Below are 22,268 nucleotides of genomic sequence, written 5' to 3' on the forward strand. Positions count from 1 at the left end.
CCATTTCTTTGCTCAGCCATACCATAATGGCTGACAAGATTTAAAACTCCTGGCCAGTCAGAGGGCCCTATTTCTTTTAATTGTCACTATTGCAGAACTCTGACAGGGCCAAACGTCCAGATATACCTACCTTTTTAACTCCTTCATGCCCAACCTGAGCATCTCTTTAAACATGAATTTCTCTAATTGAGCTGAATAGATTTACACCAAATTACAAAAAGCATGCTTTCTAAGTAAAGTCCTAACTTTTTGCCTGATTTGGTGTTATTCTGGTCAGCCATTTTTCTAAAACGCTTCTTAAAATCCCTATGGGAATTTGCATAGGGACAACATGTTTTGCCCTCCCAACCTGCCCCCCACCCCACATCTTTTCTCCTGGCTCCCACTTGCCAGATCACCCCACAAGTTTAAGGAAGTAGCTGAGGTGGATGAACTATTTTTGGGAAAGACTGGTTATGATTTGTCTAACAGTGCCAAAATCATTAGCAAAACAAAAAATGCTCTTCCTTAGAAAACACTGACCTAACTATAACTACACAGTGGCCACAGTTTAACACATATATATGTTACACACACTAAGCACACACATACAAGAAGTTATTTAAACATTTTAGGCACCTTACTTTTTTTGTTCAAAAGTTTTTATTTTATTTTATAAAAGAGCAATACAAAACAAAACAGAATTTGAAAATATAACATGTAAGTCAATAACATCCAACATCTGTTGTAGGGTAGGTATAAGGAGCTGTGCAGTATATATGCAAAAAGTCGAGCAGTAAGACATGTTGATATCAGAAAAACCGGCATGGGCCATGGTTGAGACATTGTAGAGCAATGCAATGAAGTCTATAGGTGTCACCATCAGGGAGTCTATGAATTGTGTGGTTTGTCAATAGAGCCATGGAGAAACAGAAGTAGGTCCAAGTTCTATGAAGTATTACTATTATTGGCTCTGATACATAATATTGTAGATGATTTACTAAGAACGATTGATACCATAGGCTGGACAGAAGAGGACTGAGAAAAAGACATTTGCAATAAGAAAGGAAAACAAAAAGATGATGGAAAAAGACATACATACGGGAGGGGAATGTTGGGCAAGGGATTACTTTTGTGTGTGGCTCTGGGGAGTGGATGGCTGCAATACATTGTATCTAGTGTGAGATCAGTTGGAGTTGGAGTATAAGCAAGATGGTGCTAGTTGTCCCAGAGGCTATCTAGGGTCTGGACTGGCCCGTTCATGGTTTCAAGGTGGTTTGGCATTTGTCTAGACTGATCCACAGCTTTTAGGAGTTTTGTATTGAGTGTGTTTTACCCAACATTGTATTGTCAGCAGTTCTAGTGAAGCATACGATTTCCCAGCTATTTTTGTATCAGATTTAATTTTTCATTTTCCACTCTGAGATGGTGATATTGACACTAAGAATCAAAAAAGGGTCAATAAGTAGTAAGTCGTTTATAGGTGCACCGATGAGAGAACGAGATGCATGGATACCCATGACTACGATAGGTAAATCTAGAGAGCATCAACTGTATAAGGATAATTATTTGGTCCCATAAGGGTCTTTCAAGTTTGCACTGAATTAACATATGAGTGAAGTCTTCAGGAAAATCATTACACTTCCAACAAGTGTTGGTTTCAATTAGCCCTAATTTCTTTAGTTTTCTATGGGGTCTGGTGTAAGCAGTGATGGTCTTGAAGTGAGTTTGTGCTGGTGCAGGAGATATTTTCCCAATTATATGTGATTGCAAAACCTTCTGCCTGTATGTTTCATCCGATGGCTCTGGTAATAGAGGCTCTTGTGTGGACTTTTTTCTAAAGTACGCTTCCACAGGGCTTTTTCTAGGGCTGTAGGGCTTTGTAAATTCTAGATGCTATATAATCTAGTTTCTTGAGTTTACCAGGGAGATGAGGTATGTCCGGTTTGTGTGTGTGGCTCAGCATTCCAGTGGCACGTTTTATTTTTAAAAACCTGCAGAAATCTATAATTGGGAGGTGACATTTCTCTTTTAAGGTACAGAATGGGATTGGGTTAGTCTTGGTGCCCACAGCTTTGATCGAATTGACATCTTTTCTGGACCAGTCATCCCAAAATATGGTGGAACGGCATTTTAATCTGTTTATTATGCCAAAATGCAGAGTTGTGCATTTTGTACTGGTGTTTTGTCAAGTTGTTTTAGTGTTCACAGTGTATTGTGAAAAATGAAGAGGGAGTGTGGGATGTTTGGGAAATAGGTTCCTCATACTCACTCTATTGTCATGAGTGAGTATGAGGAAATTCGGTGTAGTAGTTGCGATTCAATGCTAACCTTTTGTGGGAATCACCAAGCCCCTTGAGCAGCAAAGAAGGCGCATGTATAATGTGCAAAGTCAGGTAGGTTAAGACCACCTTTTTTAGGTCGGGCATAGCAGCGCGCAAGTAATGCTTTTTCGACATGTAATCTATTCTGTGGGTTTTAACCAGACCCATCTCACGCCTATCACTTTCATTCATTCCTGGGCCTGCCTTTCAAAAATCTCTTGATGTTGTTGGAGAATGCTTTATGTTTGCCCCACCTTGAAGCCGTTTTGGTACCACCTTGCAGAATGATCCTGTTACATGGATTATTACAGAATCGGCCCGATAGCTTTGTGTCAGTGCATTATTTTTTCTTTTGCCTCGCTTCTTCGCTCTTGGTGGTATGTTGTTTCTTCGTCTTCCTTGGTTTTGGGCATCTTGCTGTTTCTTTGAGATTTCTGCGGTGTCTTTTATATATATTTTTGTTTGCAGTTTTATGTAGTACAAACTCGATATAAAGGTTTAGGAGCTCTTTACGTTTTGGCAGTTTTATATAGCGCAAACATGATACAACGGTATTACAGCTCTTCACATGAGCACTGGTTACATTACACAAGAACACATTCATTGTTGGTAGCAAGGACAGATTAGGTGATTTTCCCAGAATCACAGGATGTTGAGCCAACGCTGAGACTCGAACTGTGTTCCCCAGCTCTAAAGTCCGCAGCTCTGGCCCTTATGCCACATCCTCCCCCCTAGGGTTCTAGGTCTGGTGCGTGTTGGGGCAGTCTGGGAATAGCTTGTTTTTTAATGCAGCGCTTGGCAGTGCAGGTTCTGCCATTTCATAGCGCTGCAAAGCAGGTGCCATTCTTAACAAAATCACTATAATTCATTTGCATCCAACTTGCAGAGATAAAGCAGTGAAAAAGCTATGTCATGATTATAATTTTTTTGCAGTCTTATGTAGCGCGAACTTGACACGAAGTAATTGGAGCGCTTTATTTATTTTATTTTGCAGCTTTATATAGCGTGAACTCGATACAAAGGTATTACAGCGCTTTACATGAGCACTGGTTACATTGCACAGGAACACATTCATTTTTGGTAGCAAGGGGAGAATAAGTGATTTGCCCAGAATCACAGGATGTTGAGCTGGCTCTGAGACTCTAACAATGCTCCCCTACTCCAAAGTCGGCAGCTCTGGTCCTTACACCACATCCTCTCCCCTCGGGTTCTTTGTCTGGTGCGTGTTGGGGCTGTCTGGAAATAACTTTTTTTATATAGCGCTTGGTAATACAGGTTCTGCCATTTAATAGTGCTACAAAGCAGGTGCCATTCTTCACAAAATCGTTGTAATTCATTTGCACCGACCTTGCAGAGATGAGGAGGTGAAAAAACTATGTCAGGATTGTAATATGTGACATTCTCGTTCTGACAAGACCTTTGCAGTGGGTGCATTAACCAACTGATTTGAGTAGAGTTTAACACTGGGCAATAGCACGTGCTCTTGATAACCTTTGGAAGGTCACCAACCAAGCACATAGGTTAGTTCTAGGCTCGAAGATGGCGAAAGGTGTTGTCTCTAAAATGGTGGAAAAGGAGTCGTGACTCCAGACCAAAGCACTTCACGGCCTCAAGCTTGATCGCAAAAAACATCTAGCATTTGGATGTAAATTGGACCTCTTAAAATAAAGTTTAGTTAGCGTGAACTCAATACAAAGGTATCACAGCGCTTTACATGAGCAGTGGTGGAAGTTTTTGATTTTTCAAACACATGACAGAAGAGTTGAATGTTATCTGCCACGGGTCTTCTTTTAAAGAAGCCAGTTTGTGAGGGCCAAATTATTTTAGAAATTACTGTTTCAAGGCTAAAAGCCAAACTTTTTGAAAAAAGTTTACATTAGATGTTAATTTATCATATAGGTCTATAGGTTTTGACATCGAGATGATCTTTCCCTTCTTTGGGCATAACAACAATGGTCATGCTAGTGGATGTGCCGGACAAGTCTCTTTCAGAGTCAAATTGCCTGAAAACTAGGAGTCGTGGATCTACTAGTGTTTGGGCAAATGCTTTGTAGAAAAGACTGCTGATTTCACTGACTTTAGAGAGTGGATGTCCTCTAGGATCTCCTAGGCAGGGAAGATTACATGAGTCCAAGTACTCGCAACAGTCTTCTATAGGTATTTTTTTATTGGAGTTGTACAGTTTGGAGTAGAAATCTTGGAAAGCTTTCCAGTATTTTTAGTGTTGAAGTGCATACAGTGTCATGTTTGTCTTTAACTGTGTGGATGATCGTTTTTGCTTTGGAGTATTTCAAGTACTGAGCTAGTGCTTTCCCCTCTTTGTTTCTAGAGCAGGCTTTTGCTGCTTTCTTTATTTATATCCATTTTTGCAAATTCTCACTCGGTATGTTGATATACTTGTATTGTAATTTATAAAGTACTGTAGGAGTCTCTGAGCCTTTAGTGATTTCAAGAGTATTTTCCAGTTTTTGTATTTCTGTTTCTAAGTCTTGCAAAATTTTGTTTCTGGATTTTTTTTTGGCTGACATCAGGTTGATTATAGAGTCACGTAGTGCAGCCTTTAGAGCGTCCCATCTTATTGTGGGTACAGTATCTTGAGCTTTATTTTCTTTTAGAAAGTTTTGTATGTCTTGTGATAACCTCATTGTAGTTGTTGGGTCCTTAACTATGGCTTCATTAAATTTCCAGGTCCTTGAAGGGGGCTGATTCTCTCCAAGTTCTATCTCCAAAGACACACTTGTGTGATCAGATATGAAAATTGGTTCAATCGTTGTTTTAGAGCAAAAAGGGACCATGTTATTATCAGTTAAGATATAATTGATTCTGGTAAGGGTATGGTGGGCATTTGAATAAAAAAGTAAAGTCACTTCCTCTCAGATTATGGAGTCTCCAAGTGTCAATTAGTTTATTGTTGTTAATAAGGTTTTTCATTCAAGTGTGTGAGCCACTGTGTAGGAATTTGCTTTTTGATAACCTGTATAGGTTGCCATCCTGAGGGAGGCCAATGTCACCACCTATAATTATGGATGTCATCTGGGATCTCAGATATAGTTTTGTCTAGGTTTTTCCAGAGGGAGACAGAGTTGTCAGTTTGTGCATATATGTTTATGATGTAAACCTCTTTGTTGTTCTTCTTCATTTTGATTAAGAGCCATCGTCCATCAGAGCCATGTGAGTGTAAAGATGTAGAGATTCTCGATTGTTTGGTGATGATTGTAGGTACTCTGTTCTTTTTATGTAGAGCAGGAGATTGGAAGCTATCAGAGATCCAATTAGCGTTACTTTTTAAATCTATTATTGTTTCAAGTCTCATTTCTTCAGGTTAAGCGATATCGCCTTTTAGTTGGTGACAACAGTCCAGTATTTTTGTTTTCTTTTGGTAGGGTGGTCTAGACCAGTGGTTCCCAGTGGGGGTCCCCAAAGCCTCCTCAGGGGGTCTGCGACTGCTTAGAAAATTAAATAATATTAACATATTAAGTCCTCAGCTTTCAGTACTGACTCAGTGAGGGGTCTCTAGATTCCAGTAATGATTCATTGGGGGTCCCTGGGATCCAGTAATGATAATGTGGGGGTCTACAGATGTCAAAAGGTTGGGAACCACTGGTCTAGACCCTTGGTGTTTAACAATAGTATTTTAAAGTTTTCACTTACTGGTGGCATAATTTGACGATCTTACTGGTGGTGGATTTTGATATGTTTGACTGGGGAACAAGGTGAAGAAGCCGGTAATCTGTACTGGTAGAGTAATAGGGCCAGAACTAGAGTGAGTTATTTTTCTGGAGTTTGCTCTGTTGACTCTCGAAGTGCATGGGAGCTCCTGAGGTTGTGGGATCTGAGATCAGGGAGCCAGGTGGCCAGATAATACTCTGGAGGACACAATAGGGAAGAAGGGGGGGAGCAAACAGACAACAAATAAGAAATATAACAAAGGAAAACCCTATAACAAGTTAAACACTAGCCCTGAGGTGATGCAACACCACATAACAACGGAGCGGACAGCGCAGCCTAAGCTGAGACATATCTGCCCCAGCAAATAATTAGTGAATACAACAGCAGTTGAGCATTCCAAGATGCAATCTTCAAGAATTAAAAGTGAGTAATGCCTTATCGTTGTTATTGTGTAAAGTTTCTAAGGTTAGGACTTGGATAACTAAACATCAACAAGTAAGTAAACAAGTTGACCATGTAACAGTATTATCTTTTAGGCTACCTAGCAGATCGTTACTGTTAAGCTTAAGTGACATTATAGCTAGAACCTTAAAAAAGTTCAAAATAAGCTACCACGGGAAGATCCTGCTTGTATTGCTAAATGAGAATAACTTGGGGATTGGGCACTATACTTTCAAGTTTAGTTGATCAGCATAATACTCTATGAAACAAGAATAGCCACAGTGACAGCAACAGCAGCAGGGAAGTAGTGGATAACAAAGAAGTAATGGATAATAGCAAAGCTATCACCAGGGAGCCAAAATGACTGTTTCAATTATCGAACATTGTGGTGAAAAAAGAAGAGTGAATGCAAGACCACAAGGGAATATACCTGCAGTTCAGAAAATAGGCCAAATACACGATTTATTCCTGCAAGAAGGCATCATGGAGAACTTCAAGTGATCATTTCACTTTGTGTAGAGATGTTAATATGGGGCCTGATTTAGCACTTGGCAGATGGAATACTCCGTCATAAATGTGAAGGATTTCCCGTCTTCCACATTATGCTCCCCACAGCATAAAATGAGATCATAATATGGCGGGCAGGATATCCGTCACATTTGTGACAGATTATTCCCCTCCACCAAGTTCTAAATAAGGCCCATAGTCTTTCAGGGCCAAGGGTTCTGAAAAGGTGATCTATTTGCCCTCATGGGTGATTCTGGATTTTGAATGACCAATGAAGGAGAAGGGTATCGAGAGTTCTCTTAGTTGTTGTGGTAAGGCGAGGAAGCCTTTCATGCAGGTTACTGTCTTTGCAATAGTCTTGTGCTAGGTTGATTTTGCTGCTGTTCTATTGTATATGTGTTGTTTCCTCATCTAAGCAAGAATTATTTCTGTGTGACAGTAGGGTAGAGGGCAGAAGGTCATCGGTTTTGGAGCAGAATAAGAGTTCATGGGGGTTGAGATTGTCTTTCTGATTGAATTCTGTGAGCTCTTTCAATCTTCAATTCTTGGTCAAATTTAAGTTTAAGAACCTTTGGTATCCAGGTTTCCAGAAATTCTTGGCACGAGAGAGCATCTCACTCTGAGTCTTCTGGCAGGCTGAAAATCCACAGATTTAATTGACGGTTTTGATCCTCCTGCTCGCATACATCCTTGGACAGAATGGCAATATTGGCTGCCATATCTGAGGAGCACATTTGTAGGGATGAGGTGGTGTCTTCTAGGTTACGTATTCTATTTTTGTCGAGTGCCTTCTTGCTCATTATCTCTTTTACAACATTCTTTACTGCATTTATGTCACCTTGCATCACTTCAGTAAAAGCTTTCGTTTCTTGGTCCATGCAGAGAGGTGAGATGTTGTTGGAAGCATCTGGTTTCATTTTAATCAGAGACTCATTAACTTGAGGGTCCACTTTGGAGCATTTTTGGCCGACTTTAGCTTCCTTAGTGGCTGTCATTTCTTTGTTTTCCTTATGTCTGGCATTGCCCATACTTGTGTTACTTTTTGTTTAGTAGTCATGATAGACCACACAGTTGTTTGATCCACGTGCTATTAACAATTATCTTTGTAGTGGTACTTGTTTGTGGGTCGGTTGGCAACAACACCTAATGATCCGGTTGATCGCTTACTTTACTTATCGACTACTTTTATTGGGAATATTCAGCAATGGATAATCAAACTAGGAGCACAAACACTAACTACTCTTATGAAAAGAAGAGTGAATATCTTTTCTGAATAAGGGAGTTCCTGCAAAAGCCTTGACAAGCCTTGAGAAAGTCGTGGGGTGATTGTCCTAGACGAAACACGTGTTGCCCAGGCTGAATGTGGAATTACAAAGAAGTATCAATGGAATAAAACTCACTTACTGGATATATTGGATATAAGACGCATGCTTGACTTTCGTTCAAATTGTAACAACCATTGCTGTTGTTTTAAGGTTTTGGATGGTTCTCTTGTTCAGTGCACCGTCTAGTACTCAGGTGTCAAATTTATAACATGGTCATATTCACTACTATATATACTAGATTGTGAGCGCCATTTTCCCATTCAACCACCTTTTCACAATTACAATATTGAGTAGAGACCGTGCACCCTGAACTCAGTCTACCTTATTCGTTTATGGCCACCCCAGAGACTGAGCACCCTAGTGTATTGTATTTGTTTATGGCCACTCCAGAGACCGTGCACCCTAGTCTATTGTATTTGTTTATGGCCACTCTATCGACAAGTATAACTAAGGGGTTCTGGCAGGCATATAACAGGCATAAGAACAATGTATTGTCATTACAGTGCTTCCGTTTATGAGCCAGATAAGTGAGTGGATGAGTTGGTCTGGCTGGTTTTGGCATTGTATGGTGCGTAGCTTCAGATGCGAGCCCGTCACTTTGTGAGTGTGCTATTTGAGATCATAAGTATTTGGAAGTTGAAATTAGACTGCTCTGTATAAAGGCGTGCTCTGCCTCAAGACGTGCCATTTACTTTGATAGCTGTTGAAGGCAATAGATACTCCCATATAAGTCTTTAAATGCCACCTTCGGATCAGGTATCTGTAGCATAGCAGTCGCTGAGTATTGTATGATGCGCAGCAACAGAGACATCCCATTAGGATGAGTATACCTCAGATGAAGGCTAAGAATGGTCGATACTGAACATATATTTTTTTTTAGTAAGTGTCTCCATTTTGGAAGTCCATGAGGTGAGGCTGTATCCTTATTACTCAAATTATACCAACATAGTATTAATTACTCATATTGTGCCTTCACAGAATTTTAAGTTTAGTTGTGAGCAGACTTACAAGTGCTTAGTTTGTAGGATAGTTATAACCCCTATGCTGCTTTTGTTTGTAGGTGGTTAGTAAAATGAGTCAGTGGTTCCCCTCTTGTCTTCAACAAGGGCGAGTATGCAGGCTTTGAGTATACTGTGCTTTGGACACAATTTACTGATTTGGAGGGTTTCCGCAAGTGACTTCAAAGGTATGTCCTAAATAGATGATTGAGTGAAGACTGCAGTCGTTTTGAGGGCCACGTTCTTTGGATTTTCTCTGCCCTTCTGCACAGTATACGGAGTGTAATTGTAGAAGGCAAGAAGTAGAATGAATGTGTATATATAGAGTTTAAAGTGTTGTGGTGTGGGGTATCACTTACTGTCAGATTAGTGCGCATGGGGAGCAATAGGTGCTCTGTGAGATATTGAACAGAGAGATCAATGAACAGATCAATGCTAAAGTGACACGATTGCAGCAGTAATAAGCTTTACTTACTGAAAGCTGTGGATGTTAATCCATGTAGTGTAGGAGGCAAGGTGCATAATATTTATCCATGAGGCTGAGATTATTGTTGTCTTCCTCCAGCTTGATCAGGATGTGTTGACGGACATGTTCCAGGGAGCCCTCATGGTCTCTGGGTGCTGAAGTATGTTATGGCACCAAACCACGTTGTTATCAGTTCTTTTTGCACTTGAACTGTCCCCGCTTGTCCTCAGCACATTGTGGTCACGATATCTTGCCTTTAGGGGATAGCAGCTTAGCGGTGGGTGCCCAAATCTTCCTTTACGCTATATTCTCGGATGGAGCTGTGTGCTCAGGCGGCCATCATGCACATGCACAGCCATGACCCCATTAATTATACACAACTTAGGTCTGTGAAAGGATTAGTGTCTCAATCACTCAATTTCTCTTCATGCCACTTACTCCCTTTTTCTCCTGATGTCTTTCCAATACCCTCCACCTGCATAGCTCAGACCTCATCTCTCTCTTCTTCAGTTCTTTTCAATCCCTCCCGCACCTACTTCCTTGCATCTCCTTCCCATCACTCACCCCCACACACCGATTCACCTGTGGGTACTACATTTTCTTTATCTTTCCATACCCATATACCTCCTTCACACACTTTCGCATAGAATCACATTTACAATTAGCAACCGTGACCATTGATTTGTGCGCATTGCAGAGAGGCCAAGGATTGGATCACCATGTATTCTGAACCCTTTTCAGAACCACTGACGGGAAAAGTGGGAAACTCACTCTGCCTTCGGCCTGAAGTCCACAGCTCTCAATCATGGCCCATTATTAACACCCACCCTCAACCTGATCTCACACAGATATATAGAGTTGACTCTTTTGAAAGTGTACACAGGTTGAGAAAACAGGCTATGTTCCTGCATGCTGCAGCTGTCGCCCGGTGGTGGAGCACAGGGGAGGCCATAACAATTACAGATGGGATACCTGCTTGCCTATCTTATACCTGAGCTACAAAATAACTTGACCGGAAGTCCCCTTGCGACAAGGGGCAAAGTGACCAGGTGGAAACTTTCGTTTATGGTTGGTATCATGGGGCCTAAGATAATATTTAATTCCAAATGAATAATCACGTTTTTGCCATTTACCTTTAAATTTTCCTTGTCACGTGTTTTATTGCGTTTGACACAGAATAATGGACTGCTCATAAATTGTTAAATAAATATCTTTATGTCTACCTAGCTTGGTCATTCTTTGTCCAGTAAGATTATACATGTGAATATGTCAAGCACGGGATTCAAATTCACAGTTATTAAGCGGCATTGTTACTTAAATAGGCCGTGCCTCTTGTGTATATTTTTTTAAAGATACAATTTTTAGGTCACACCCTTTTACAGCCTGCCCACCTTTTTTTTATCCCAAGTAACATAGTGGTAGACAATGTCTTGCCACTGTCTTGAGCGTGATGGTGAGAGAGCTCCAGTATCTGTGTCCCATTTCCTTGAGCCCATCCAGGCCCAGAGGAGACAGGTTCTGTATTCAAATACAAAGCCATGTAAGAGGGACAAATTTTGCTTAGAAACATACATACTGCACAGCAGAGTCAACCACTCCTATCAAGACAAATAACAAATCATTAGCTCTGCTGTGGCAATTACAGTGTGAACAGAGCATGATTATCCCTTATTCCAGCTGGACCTCCCGCAGTCATCTCTCCACCCCCTCTCATACTTACCCAAGATCATAGAGCACCGCTGAGTTGGCTTCTGGCCCGTAAGGCGACTGAACTGCTCTGGGTAGTAAAACTCGAGTGACTCCAGGAGGGATATGTAGCCCCGCTTACCGCGTGACCGAAGAATGTCCATCAAACGCCCTGCAGAAATGGGTGAGTGAAAACGAGGGTGGAAAAAGATGAAGAAAGAATGAAAAATGGGGAAACAGAGGATTTTATGTATTAAGAACAACTGAGGTAATGCCTGTTGTATTTGTGGGACATGTTATAGGAACGTTGAATCTTTGACATTATACATATGGGGGCTGCAAGGCCTTGTGTTTGAACATGGGGTGTGAATAATGGTTTAGCATTATTTGTTGAGGGTGGCAGATCAAGGGCACTGGCTGCAGAAATGGCAGTCACATGCTTTGCCAGTGCATGATGGCATTCTTTGAGAAATTGTGTAACAGCACTGGTAGGGATGTAAGAACAATGACTCTAGAAGTGATTTAAGACAGCCAATCCTAAAACAACCTATGCTCAACCACTCATACTCTCCAGGTCCCTCCCAATTCTCTCTGCATCACTTAAATGTTTCATATGTGAGCTATCTCCTCTCCTTTTTATAGACCACACTCAAAGCAAATATCATCAAATAAAAATACAACACCAGCTAACCAGCTCCTGAACCCAACCTCTCAAAGGTCTGACCAGTAAATTGTCCCCTAAATAATACTTAGGAATAGATTGTCCTAATATCATCATCGCTTTCCAACCACCAAACAAAAGGCCTTTTCTAATTATGTATTACCTAATCTGACACTGCCCAGTGTAATATTGTTTTCAATCCTATCATGGGTTTCTTGCAGAAGTGCTACTGCTGTTTAACTAAATACAGATGGCAGCATTCTGTGGGACACGTAGATATGCTCTAATCAAATTCACACCACAGCAGGACAGTGGAGAGCTCACTTATGTTGCGGCTCAATTTAGGCGGTCCATGAAGGAGCAAGGAAAAGGACTGGAAATGGCATCAGGATTGGCAAAGAAACAGGAGAGGAAGGTGTAGCTTCTGAGGACCGCTCCTGTTGGGCCATTCCAACTCACACCAGGTTCATTTATGGACTCCTAGACTCACTTTTTAAAAAAAGTTTACTTTTGACACTGAATACTCACCTACCTACTGTGTTTTCCCATTACCTGAGCGAGCAACGTAACTCTGCAAACTGCTGTCATTGGATGGGTGGATAGGGGAACAAAAGGAGGACCTTTCAAATGGGATTATGGAATGGAGAAATAATCTTACATGGCACTTATCTGAAATGTATAAATGCCCTCTGGTACCTCTTGAGCTGCTTGTATTTGTTCTTCACAATCTGGAAAGAGCATCTGACGTATCCTACCTAGCCTGGAGGCACAGGGGGACTGCTAAAACTGTGAAAATTAATTTGCCCCATTTTTGTTGTTTGTGCAAATGGGAATGAAGAACACATCATTTGCACCATGACAAACGTCGTTCATCCAATGGTGGGCAGCCAGTCAGGTCAGCAAAGGCCCTCACCTCACTCCACGCACATAACCGCACCACATATTGGGAGATCCCCAGGGCCTGCCTGGTGCGGATCTATTCGTTGAAAGTGTCTCAACCAGATGGGCAGAGGCACTCCCTGCGAAGCAGAACGCCGAGCAGGCTACCGTGTTGCTGCGATGCGCTCAGCATTCAATGTTGCTTTTCAGGAGCTTGTTTCTCGACGAGCAGTGTTTTCTCCCTGTGCGTTTGGGCCATTATATGTTTCCCCTCCCTGGGTTTGAAATGCAGGGACTGTTTTCTCGCCTGTACCAAGACAAGGAAATATGCATCTGGAGTACCGTCATGAACGGGCGACGTTCTCCGTGCGTGGAAGGTGGCGAGCCTTTGATTGACAGGCTTAATTGACCACCAACTCCACCGGCGATCAGCCAGTGGGCCCCTCACCCACCCATCTATCTTGAGGGGTGTATTTACAAGCCCCTTGCGTCGCCGGTGCGCCCCCACCCCATTTAAAAGCGGCGGGGCAAGGAGTTTGTAGATTAGGCCCCGAGTTTGGAGCTCTGTGCTTATTTACGGTAGTTTATTTATCATAGCATACTATGAACGACCCCAAGACCGATATCACTATTTCGTTGTGGTTTCCAATAAAAATGTGAAATGTGAATAGAATACAAACTCTCCAGATTTCGGAAGTTCAAGATAGCAATTTGCTTAAAACAAACTTTTTTTTTGCAACTTATTAAAAATGATGCACAAGCAGTGACTTATTTATTCTAAAGGAAGCATCGATAATGGAGTGTTGGCTTGTTTCTTATAATCTTTATGAAAAACGTACATTGATTTATAAGAAGAAACGTTTTGTTCCACTTGTTCAGCAATTATGTCACCGTATGTTTTCTAACGTTTTGCCCGAATGGAAACACTTTTCTGTAATACGATCAGGGTAAACATTAGGGAGCGCAAATCCATATTACAGAACTAGAAAAGCGTGTGCACATGTATTGGTGCTGGCACAACGTTTGTGATATGTCCTCATTAGGTAAACAAAATTAGTTTTGCGAGCTTAAAAGGGAGTGAACGTCGGATCGACTGCCATTGAGTGACCACAGCCCACTTTTTAACGTCACTCACACAAAGATTAGGACGTGAATCGAATATCCCACTCAGTGGAAATTGTGGTAACTGTGTGCATTGTGCAAGAAGGAAATCCGTCTGCAAAACCAATGCGCACAAACTACTGCTAGACGACAGGTGATGTTCAAATCCCAGTTAGGAAATCGATCATTGACACATTTGTTAAAACCCAGATTGGCCACTGAGGACATGTTCCTGAAAAACTTTAAAATATGTGTCTACAGATCGAGGAGAGGTATAGGAGAGGACCAAAGAGTACACTGACCTGACATACATTAGTAGTGGGATTTTCTCGCAACTAGTAGGCAGATTCTTCCTATTTCATCTGAAAAACAAGCACTGTCAAAGCCAATACGTCTGGCGTGGGTTTAAATTTAAAGCAAAAACAAAACAATTGGGTCCGAAAGAACACCTAGTCATACTGGTCCTTGGCAGTGAAGGGAGCTATTTTTGTGCGGAGGTGTTCCTTGTGAAATATCAGAATGCTGTCAGTCACAGTGAAGTTACCCAGTGGCTGAATGGAGCTGATCCATTGCCCCAGGCTTCATGCTCTACAGGGTGGAAGTAAAATGTGAAAGACAATGTGAAAGATACAACAGACCAATGGATGAAAAAAGATGATTGAACGTCCCTATAAGTATAATAAATATATAATTTTAGTCAAATCAAATGATCACTGTCAGACCTAAAAATGCAGCTAATATTCCTGAACGCTGGGAACTTTTTATGTATTTTTTTTATAGTTTCTAAACCTGACTGTTGCAATGTTGTTCTGTGTCTGTGTAGTGTAATTACTGATGAATTCTGGAAAGGTTTTTAGATTCCGTACTCACCACTGATGGTAAAAGAAGCTGGAGCACAGCCTGGGACTTGTTGAGGGTTATTTTGTGGAATATATATTTGAACGTGTGTGTGTGTGAGATGATATTTTTCCAGGTCTGTATTTTCTTTATCTTTGCAATCTAGATTTCTGTATTTTAATATATTCGAAGTCGTTGTTTTCACATTCTTCCACTTCGGTATCTTGATTTGAATTCTGTTTCTGCAAGACACGTATTTGCAAACAGAAAACAACAAACCAAGGGCCTGGAGTAGAAAAGGGGTTTTCCTGTTTTGTTTTATATATGTCAACACAGTAGCGCCCAAGAAGATTGTGGTGTATGAATAGAAAATAACATAAAAGTGGCTTAGTAGGTGTTATTGGAAGACACACAGGATGTCGCTGTACCATAAGTGTAGCAGAAACCTGAGGCTCCTCCCTCTGCGATGGGCAAAGGTTGGTGGGGGCTGGCAACAGGAGTCAGACAGGATTAGACAGAACAGGCCAGATAGGGCCTCAGCACCACAATAGTACAAAGGTTGGCGCAGGAGTCCAGGAGTAGAGTGTTTGAGATCTGTCGAATATCTCAGTCTCTTTTTGGTCCTTATTGGTCTCTCTCACTTGGAGGCTTGCTGCATGTGTGCAGTCGTTTTGGTCTGGGGTAAACAGGGCCCAGTGGCCCACTGGAGCAGCTCACACACCTGAAAACTAGCGATGAAATTAAGCAACATTACTTGAAGATGGAAAACAAGGGAGGATTGGCCTCATAGCCATAGTTAAACACATTCTGGCATGGCTAATCGGACAAAAGTAAGACTGATGGGGCTAGAAGACATGGCAATGGGACACTAAGGCTACTCGTTATTCATTTGCATTATTTATAATGCACCAACATATTGCTACAGTCACTTCAGAGTGCAGCGGAAGGAATGGTGAGGGTGAGGATGGTAAGAACTTCTTGGGAGTGGGGGAGGGGATCATTTGACATCAGTCCAATAGCTGCACTGTCCATCTTGAGGCCTTATTGAACTGATATGAGATTGAACTTGCTTGGTAAGCCTTTGGTAGAGCATAACTAGATCGGTTTTTCCACATTTTCTTCCATGATGAACTCTTGGGGGTTCATAATATTTTTAGGCTTCCACAGATGATACTCGTTAGTTTTTGTCACAAGTGGTTGAATAACGAGCACTGATATGTACTGATTCAAAATGTGTGTAATGGCATGGACTAATCATTTGCTTTGTTCTCATTGCTCTCTACACGTGCACATTTATCTGGCCTGGTTCCCACACTTCCACAATCAGTGCATGATTGTAGGGAAGCTCAGAGGTTTAGCTGAAACATAGGGAGGACATTCCATGCAGGGAGACACCTTAATGACCAACCAGTGATTCTGCCCGTGGACTTGAACACTTGACAGTGCAAGGGCAATGCTGTTTCCATTCAGCCAGAAAACGTAATGTGGGGACTTAGGTATATTGCCTTACAAAGGGACGTTCTGTAAGCCAATTCTTAAAATGTTAGGTATTTTCTTTCTGCTTGCATCCCAGTTAGTCACCTACACTAACGATTTACTAATTACAACCATAATCGAGTCATTGCTTATAGTATGCGTTTATGTATAATAGAGATTTGTAACTACATCTTTGACTTCTCAGATCTGGAGCCCCATCTGAAGAAATCATCCTGCCAGGGTCTCTGTTTGGTCTGGAGCAGCCTCGGACAACAAGAGCGGTTACGACCCCTGTCTTTTATCCAAGCTCTTCATTCCCACCTGCTATTCTCACAGGTCGAAGTGGGTTCTGGGAAGCGTACCCGGAGATGGAAGGACAACTCCACTTGCCTCACGGCTCTACGGGCAAATGGCTTACTGGTGACCATCATTTGCAATGTGAGCCACTTTTTCACTATGCCTTGGTGACATTTTCACTATACTGGAGTAATCTTGTGTAATTTTAAGCATTTCGTGTTACGCTTGTCATGCCTAATGCCTGGTATCACGCACTATCGAGCAGTTTTCTGCTCCTTCGGGGAGACATCCTATAGCAGGAGCCTAAGAATAATGTGAGCGAGCAGAACGTGAGGCGCTGCTGTATGGGTCATGATCGATTTAGTGCTATTGTTTAGGGCCGCCTCCTTGCATGTTCCTGCTCAAAATAGATGCAAAAATGCATCTCACATTACAAAATAGTTCTAAATGACAAGTTTGTGATTTGCCTAATTTTCTTTAATTTTCCTCAAAAGGAAATTACGAATAATTCACACACCCTTACTTTTCAGATACCATTGTATCATTCAACTTCAGTAAGCATCAGAGTTATTTACTAACATCTGAAATATGTGCGTTAATAGGAACTATAAACCTAGGGATTTGATATGATGATGGAATTACGGGTGTGTGAAATTCGAATCATTTGATTTTAAGTCATTGCGTGAAAATTCAGGAAAATTAAATATAATTACATGAAACACAAATCTGTCTTTTAGCGCTATATTTTAGTGCAAAGTGTGTCCTTGTGTACATTTTTGACAAAAGAATATATCTTGCGCCAAAATAGCATGAAAAACACAACTGCAGTAAACAATAGCAGCATGTGTTTACATTATTCCAGTTCTCATGGGCTATAATTTTGCCATGAAAGGTGGCATAATTATGTGGCATCCCATATTAACGTACACCAACGTAATTTAAATTTCACCCAGGCCTAAAGTCAGTTCACAATAATTACATTTAATTTGTTTTAAAGTTTGTTGATTGTAATGTGTATGCTTGTTTTAAGTCCATAAGCAACAGTTAGTACTGATTTCAATTAAGTACTCATTCATTAATAATGTGTCTTGGACTTGCTATGTAGCATGGTGTGTGATGTGTTGTGATGTGTTTAGTCGATGAGTTTACTCACTAATAATGGAGCTTCTTGCTGCTTTCAGGATCTGCCAAAGACCTCGAGCATGTGGTGGCCCAATGTACCAAACTGGGCGCCATGGAAAATGTAGGGATGGAGATCTGATTAGTGCCTGTTTGAACGCAATATGTAGAACCAGTGTGATATGTACAAAACCAAGGAAATTCATTTCGTTTCAGTCATGCTGTTTTTTGTTTTTTTGTTGTCTTTTGAGTGTAAAAAGAGGCCATGCTGCTAGGGGCTGGTGTTAGACTCGGAGCATTCCAAGATACAGCATTGGTGGGGAGATCAGTATCTTAGTTTGGAATACTTTGCTGAGACTGTTGCTGATGGACGACAGCCTGCTCACCTCTTTAAAAAAAACAGTGGGGCTGATTCACAAGGACATTTAGAAGTACTAGAAGTGGTACCCCTGAAGTACTCTTTTAAGTACTCTTACAGACCTTTCTGAACAGAACCACAAAACATCCAAAAAGGAAATAAATGTGAGTATTCATATAGAATTTGATCAAATCGAAAGGACTTTGGCCTCTGACCATTTGCTAATAGTGAATTGGGCATTTCGGGGCTGATTCATAAAGGCATTTCAGAGTATGTAAAGGAATAATCCTGCAATACTATTTCCCATACTCATAAAACCTTTTGTGAATTTGTGTCAATGTGCTACAATGTTTCTAAACTAAAACAAAGTTTTGGTCATTAATTTTCTCATTAAAAAGCCTTTTGAGGGCGTACATATGACCCAACTCCGTGACCCTGGTGAGAAGCTTATGGTCATGCTGATTATCTAGAACAGTGGTTCCCATCCTGTGGTCGCGGGACCCCTGGAGGTCCGCAAAGCCTTCTCAGGGGGTCAGTCACAGCCTGGAAAATTAAAAAATATTAACAAATATTGACAAATTAGGTCCCCAGCTTCCAGTAATGACTCAGGCGGGGGTCCCCGGATTCCAATGATGATTCAGTGGGGGTTCCTGGGCTCCATTAATCTTAAAGTCGGGGTGAACAGAAATCAAAAGGTTGGGAACCACTGATCTAGAAGCTCCCTTCATTCCTTGTCTATTAGAATGGCACACAAGGGTGTGGCCCCACTCCCCCCTGAAAGCATCTTGCCCAGTCCGAGACTGGTTGCAGTACATTCTGGATATTAACTCCTTCAATACTGACTACCAGCCATTTGTGTTAAAAAAACAATGACTGCACAGAACTAGAAAGTAAAATTGTGGTGGAAAAATTGTGAACTACACCAATAAATATTGTGCGAGATGTGATCATGGGCAAGTGTTGACACTCCCTACCCCCAACACTTATGAAGCACATTTGTATGCAGCTTGTGGTTTTAGTATACAACCTGATACTATCTGAGCGAAATGGGTAGAGCTTAAAAGATGCAAGTGCTGCTGTCAATGGTGTTGAGATGCTGGCAGTGGAGGATGGCGTAGGGTGCTGATAGTGAGGGTGGACAAGCACTGTCTGTGGGTGATTTTGTAAACATGCAGATACCTAGTGATGGTACTGAGCACTAGCTGTGAGGGGAATATGAAGAAGGCCGTAGGCAAGGTCTGAAAAGGCGACAAGCCTTTCTTCAATCAACTTCAGGAAAGCTTTGTTAAAATTATGCTTGCTGTGATAAGTTCACAAAAAATGGTCCCTACTCTCCAAAAACGTAGAATTTGGGGGAGAAAAGATACCCATATAGCCTATTTGCTGTGGTAAAATTATTTAAGAATGCTAATAAGAGGGAAAGACGTCAACTTTTCATAATTCCAATGATAGAATTTTATTTTTGCACATCGGTAGTTGTAGGAATGTTGAAGGGACATGGACTCTGTGGGTTATTGTAAGAGATCTGGCTAAGGAGAAGGTGTACACCGGGTGTAGATACATTTCTGTTATTTTGGAGTAATCTTGAGTAATTTCGCAAATTGTGTATTACGCTTATTATTTGAATTTCCCAAAATTACACCATTAGGCCACATAACATTTTAGCACATGGGAACAACACAAATGATGTGAGCCGATCTTGTTCACAGCACTTGAGTTTTCTGTACTATTTTGTGGCATGAAATGTGCCCTCAGGTTCACGACGGAGAAGAGGATGCATTTCATCTAAAGTATATCACTAAACGGCAGGTTTGTGTTTCTCAAAATTATACGAAATTTTGCTGAATTTTTGCGAAATTTCACATAATTGCACGAAAGTAAATTTCTCTAATTTTTCCACACCCCTAGCGTAACTGCTATTGCAGTGGGCGATGAAGTCAGAGTATCGAAAAAAACTGATGCAGGGGCGGCACCTTTAGCCTAGATTACAATTATAGGCTGATTAGGCTCACCTGTCTGACTGGTCTTGGTGGGGAAGCGGTAAGTGTTGAGAACCTCCTCCTCATCCTGCTCATCGATCACCCTGCACTGCCGCAGGTACGGGGTCAGTTTGGCGGGATTCAGGGATCGCGTCAGCTGGTGCCGGACTCCTTCAATCTTCTCCCACATCTCGTTTTCCTCCTTCTCCTCCTCCTCTCCCTCCTCTTTTGAGGTTCTGCACTCTGGACCAGCTGCATCTACGAAAACCACACAGGAAGAATATAGGTTTGATAATACAGACTGAACTCTTTGCACTTTAAAGAAAACGTGCAGGTTTACAGACTATAGCCAGACCTCATTAAATATGACATGTTGTACAAACTGCTACAGGCACAGTGCCTTCCACACTAACTGTGCTGCAGGCACTTAACATACATAGAACAGTTCATGCAAACTGCGTCATAAACACTTTAAGAACAAAAACTAAAAAAACACGAAGAAAGCACTAGACATAATACACAATTTTCAGAATGAGCTTCAATCATAGACTTTAGAAGTTAAGCTGGTTTGGGGGTTCTTCCAGAGCAGGACTGAGAAAGCTTATTTAAGGCATGGTGAAAGAGTGACTAAGTTGAGAGGTATCTCTTCCATGTTGGATTGGCTATACTGCTGTGCGTGGTTGGTGGAGGGATGAGGATGGTAAAGTATGATCCTGGAGGCATCTCAAGAGCAACGTCAAGGGGTGTCTTCCAGAACAGAATTGGGGCCCTCCCCCAGGATAAGATTAAGTGGGTTTTTCTGGGGAACAATGGGAGTGCCTCTTTAAGGGTTGAACTGAGGAAGTACCCTTGGGTAGGATATAAAAGCAGCTGTAATCCCCATGGCAGATTTGCCGTCTGCTGTTGTGGATTCTGAACACATCCCAAGCAAGACCAAAGTGATGGGAGGGCCAAGGTGCAAAATTTCACAGATGCCTTTTCAGGACAGTCCACTCACCTGAAAAGCGAACATAGATGCACGTGCTAGAGCTGACATTGTGCTCTCTCCCAGCTTGTTCAACACCTACGTCCAGCCACTGTCCAAAAGTATTCATTAGTTTGGTGTGCTCCGTAATACATACATCTATGACACCCATACTGTCCTCTGTTTGGATGTGGTCTGTGGTGCTCAGTGGCTAAGTTGTATGAAAATGTAATTGCTCAGTGAATGAGCAAACACTATTTGTCTGAAACTGAACTGAGATTAAAAAAAGATCATGCTCGTGGAAAACATGGAGCAAATATATATATAGATGTCCTACACACCGAATTGCAGACTTGCCCACTCAAGTGGACTTGGTATGCAACCATGGAATAATGTTTGATAAACATGTTATGTTGAAACCACAAATCTCTACCATTTTATCTATCGGTTTCTTCCATCTGAGGGTGCTGAGGAAAATTCTGCAATACCTGATCAGTCATGACTGACAGCACCTATCTACCTCTCAACTGGGTCTCTTGACACTGCTCTTAAAGCTGGGAGACCAAACAGACTTGTCTTCCAACTTTTGCTGGAAGGAGGCCAAAGAAGTGGAGAGCCTGAAGTCCAAACGAAAGTAGTTCCAGGTGCACAGGGTTTGAACAGAAAAATAGGAACCATCTTTAGTGGATTGCTTAAATTAAGATACCCCCCATGAGATGGGCCTTTTCTGCTTTTTCCTTTACCTCAAAGATCGTATAGTAGAACACAGGGGTAGATTTTATCACTCAAATAACCCGGGCTTGCTGTAGGAAGCGACCTTAAAATATTTCCTGTTAGTAGCAGAGCTAGACCATGGCTATCCATACAACTGAGAAATTATTCTTCCTGCCCAGACCAGCATTGTCTCTCACTTCTGCATTGTGGACCTTTCCAAATAATTTATGGAAGGCCGTCACTCATGATCAACAATTTGTCCTTATGGCACTGATCGAGACCATAATGGGCTGTGGGAATGCCCTAAATCTAAGCCTTTCTCATATAGAGGTTATACAGAATGCTCAGGGTACAAGTCAAGAGTACACGCAGGAAGACATCAGCTACCCACTTTTCTCCGCTGTCAAGAGTGTGGGGTCCTCAAAATATGCTAAACTTGTCCCGGTGTAATTTCCTTACACCAGGACACGTTTAGCAGTGCCTGCACT

At 41.6% G+C, this 22,268-nt stretch overlaps 1 protein-coding gene across 1 annotated transcript in view; it reads right to left on the reverse strand.

The window, feature by feature from the left end:
• The window catches only part of CARD10 (caspase recruitment domain family member 10), a 185,576-nt gene that overhangs the window by 125,104 nt on the left and 38,204 nt on the right, over positions 1–22,268 (reverse strand). Inside the window, exons 2-3 of the mRNA XM_069231372.1 lie at positions 20,136–20,360; positions 11,430–11,567 (exon numbers count right to left, since the gene is read on the reverse strand). Of these exons, the coding sequence (XP_069087473.1) occupies positions 11,430–11,567; positions 20,136–20,360 (363 nt within the window). The remainder of the gene's footprint in view (positions 1–11,429; positions 11,568–20,135; positions 20,361–22,268) is intronic.

The sequence above is a fragment of the Pleurodeles waltl genome, chromosome 4_2 (genome assembly GCF_031143425.1).
Source record: "Pleurodeles waltl isolate 20211129_DDA chromosome 4_2, aPleWal1.hap1.20221129, whole genome shotgun sequence".
NCBI lineage: Eukaryota > Metazoa > Chordata > Amphibia > Caudata > Salamandridae > Pleurodeles > Pleurodeles waltl.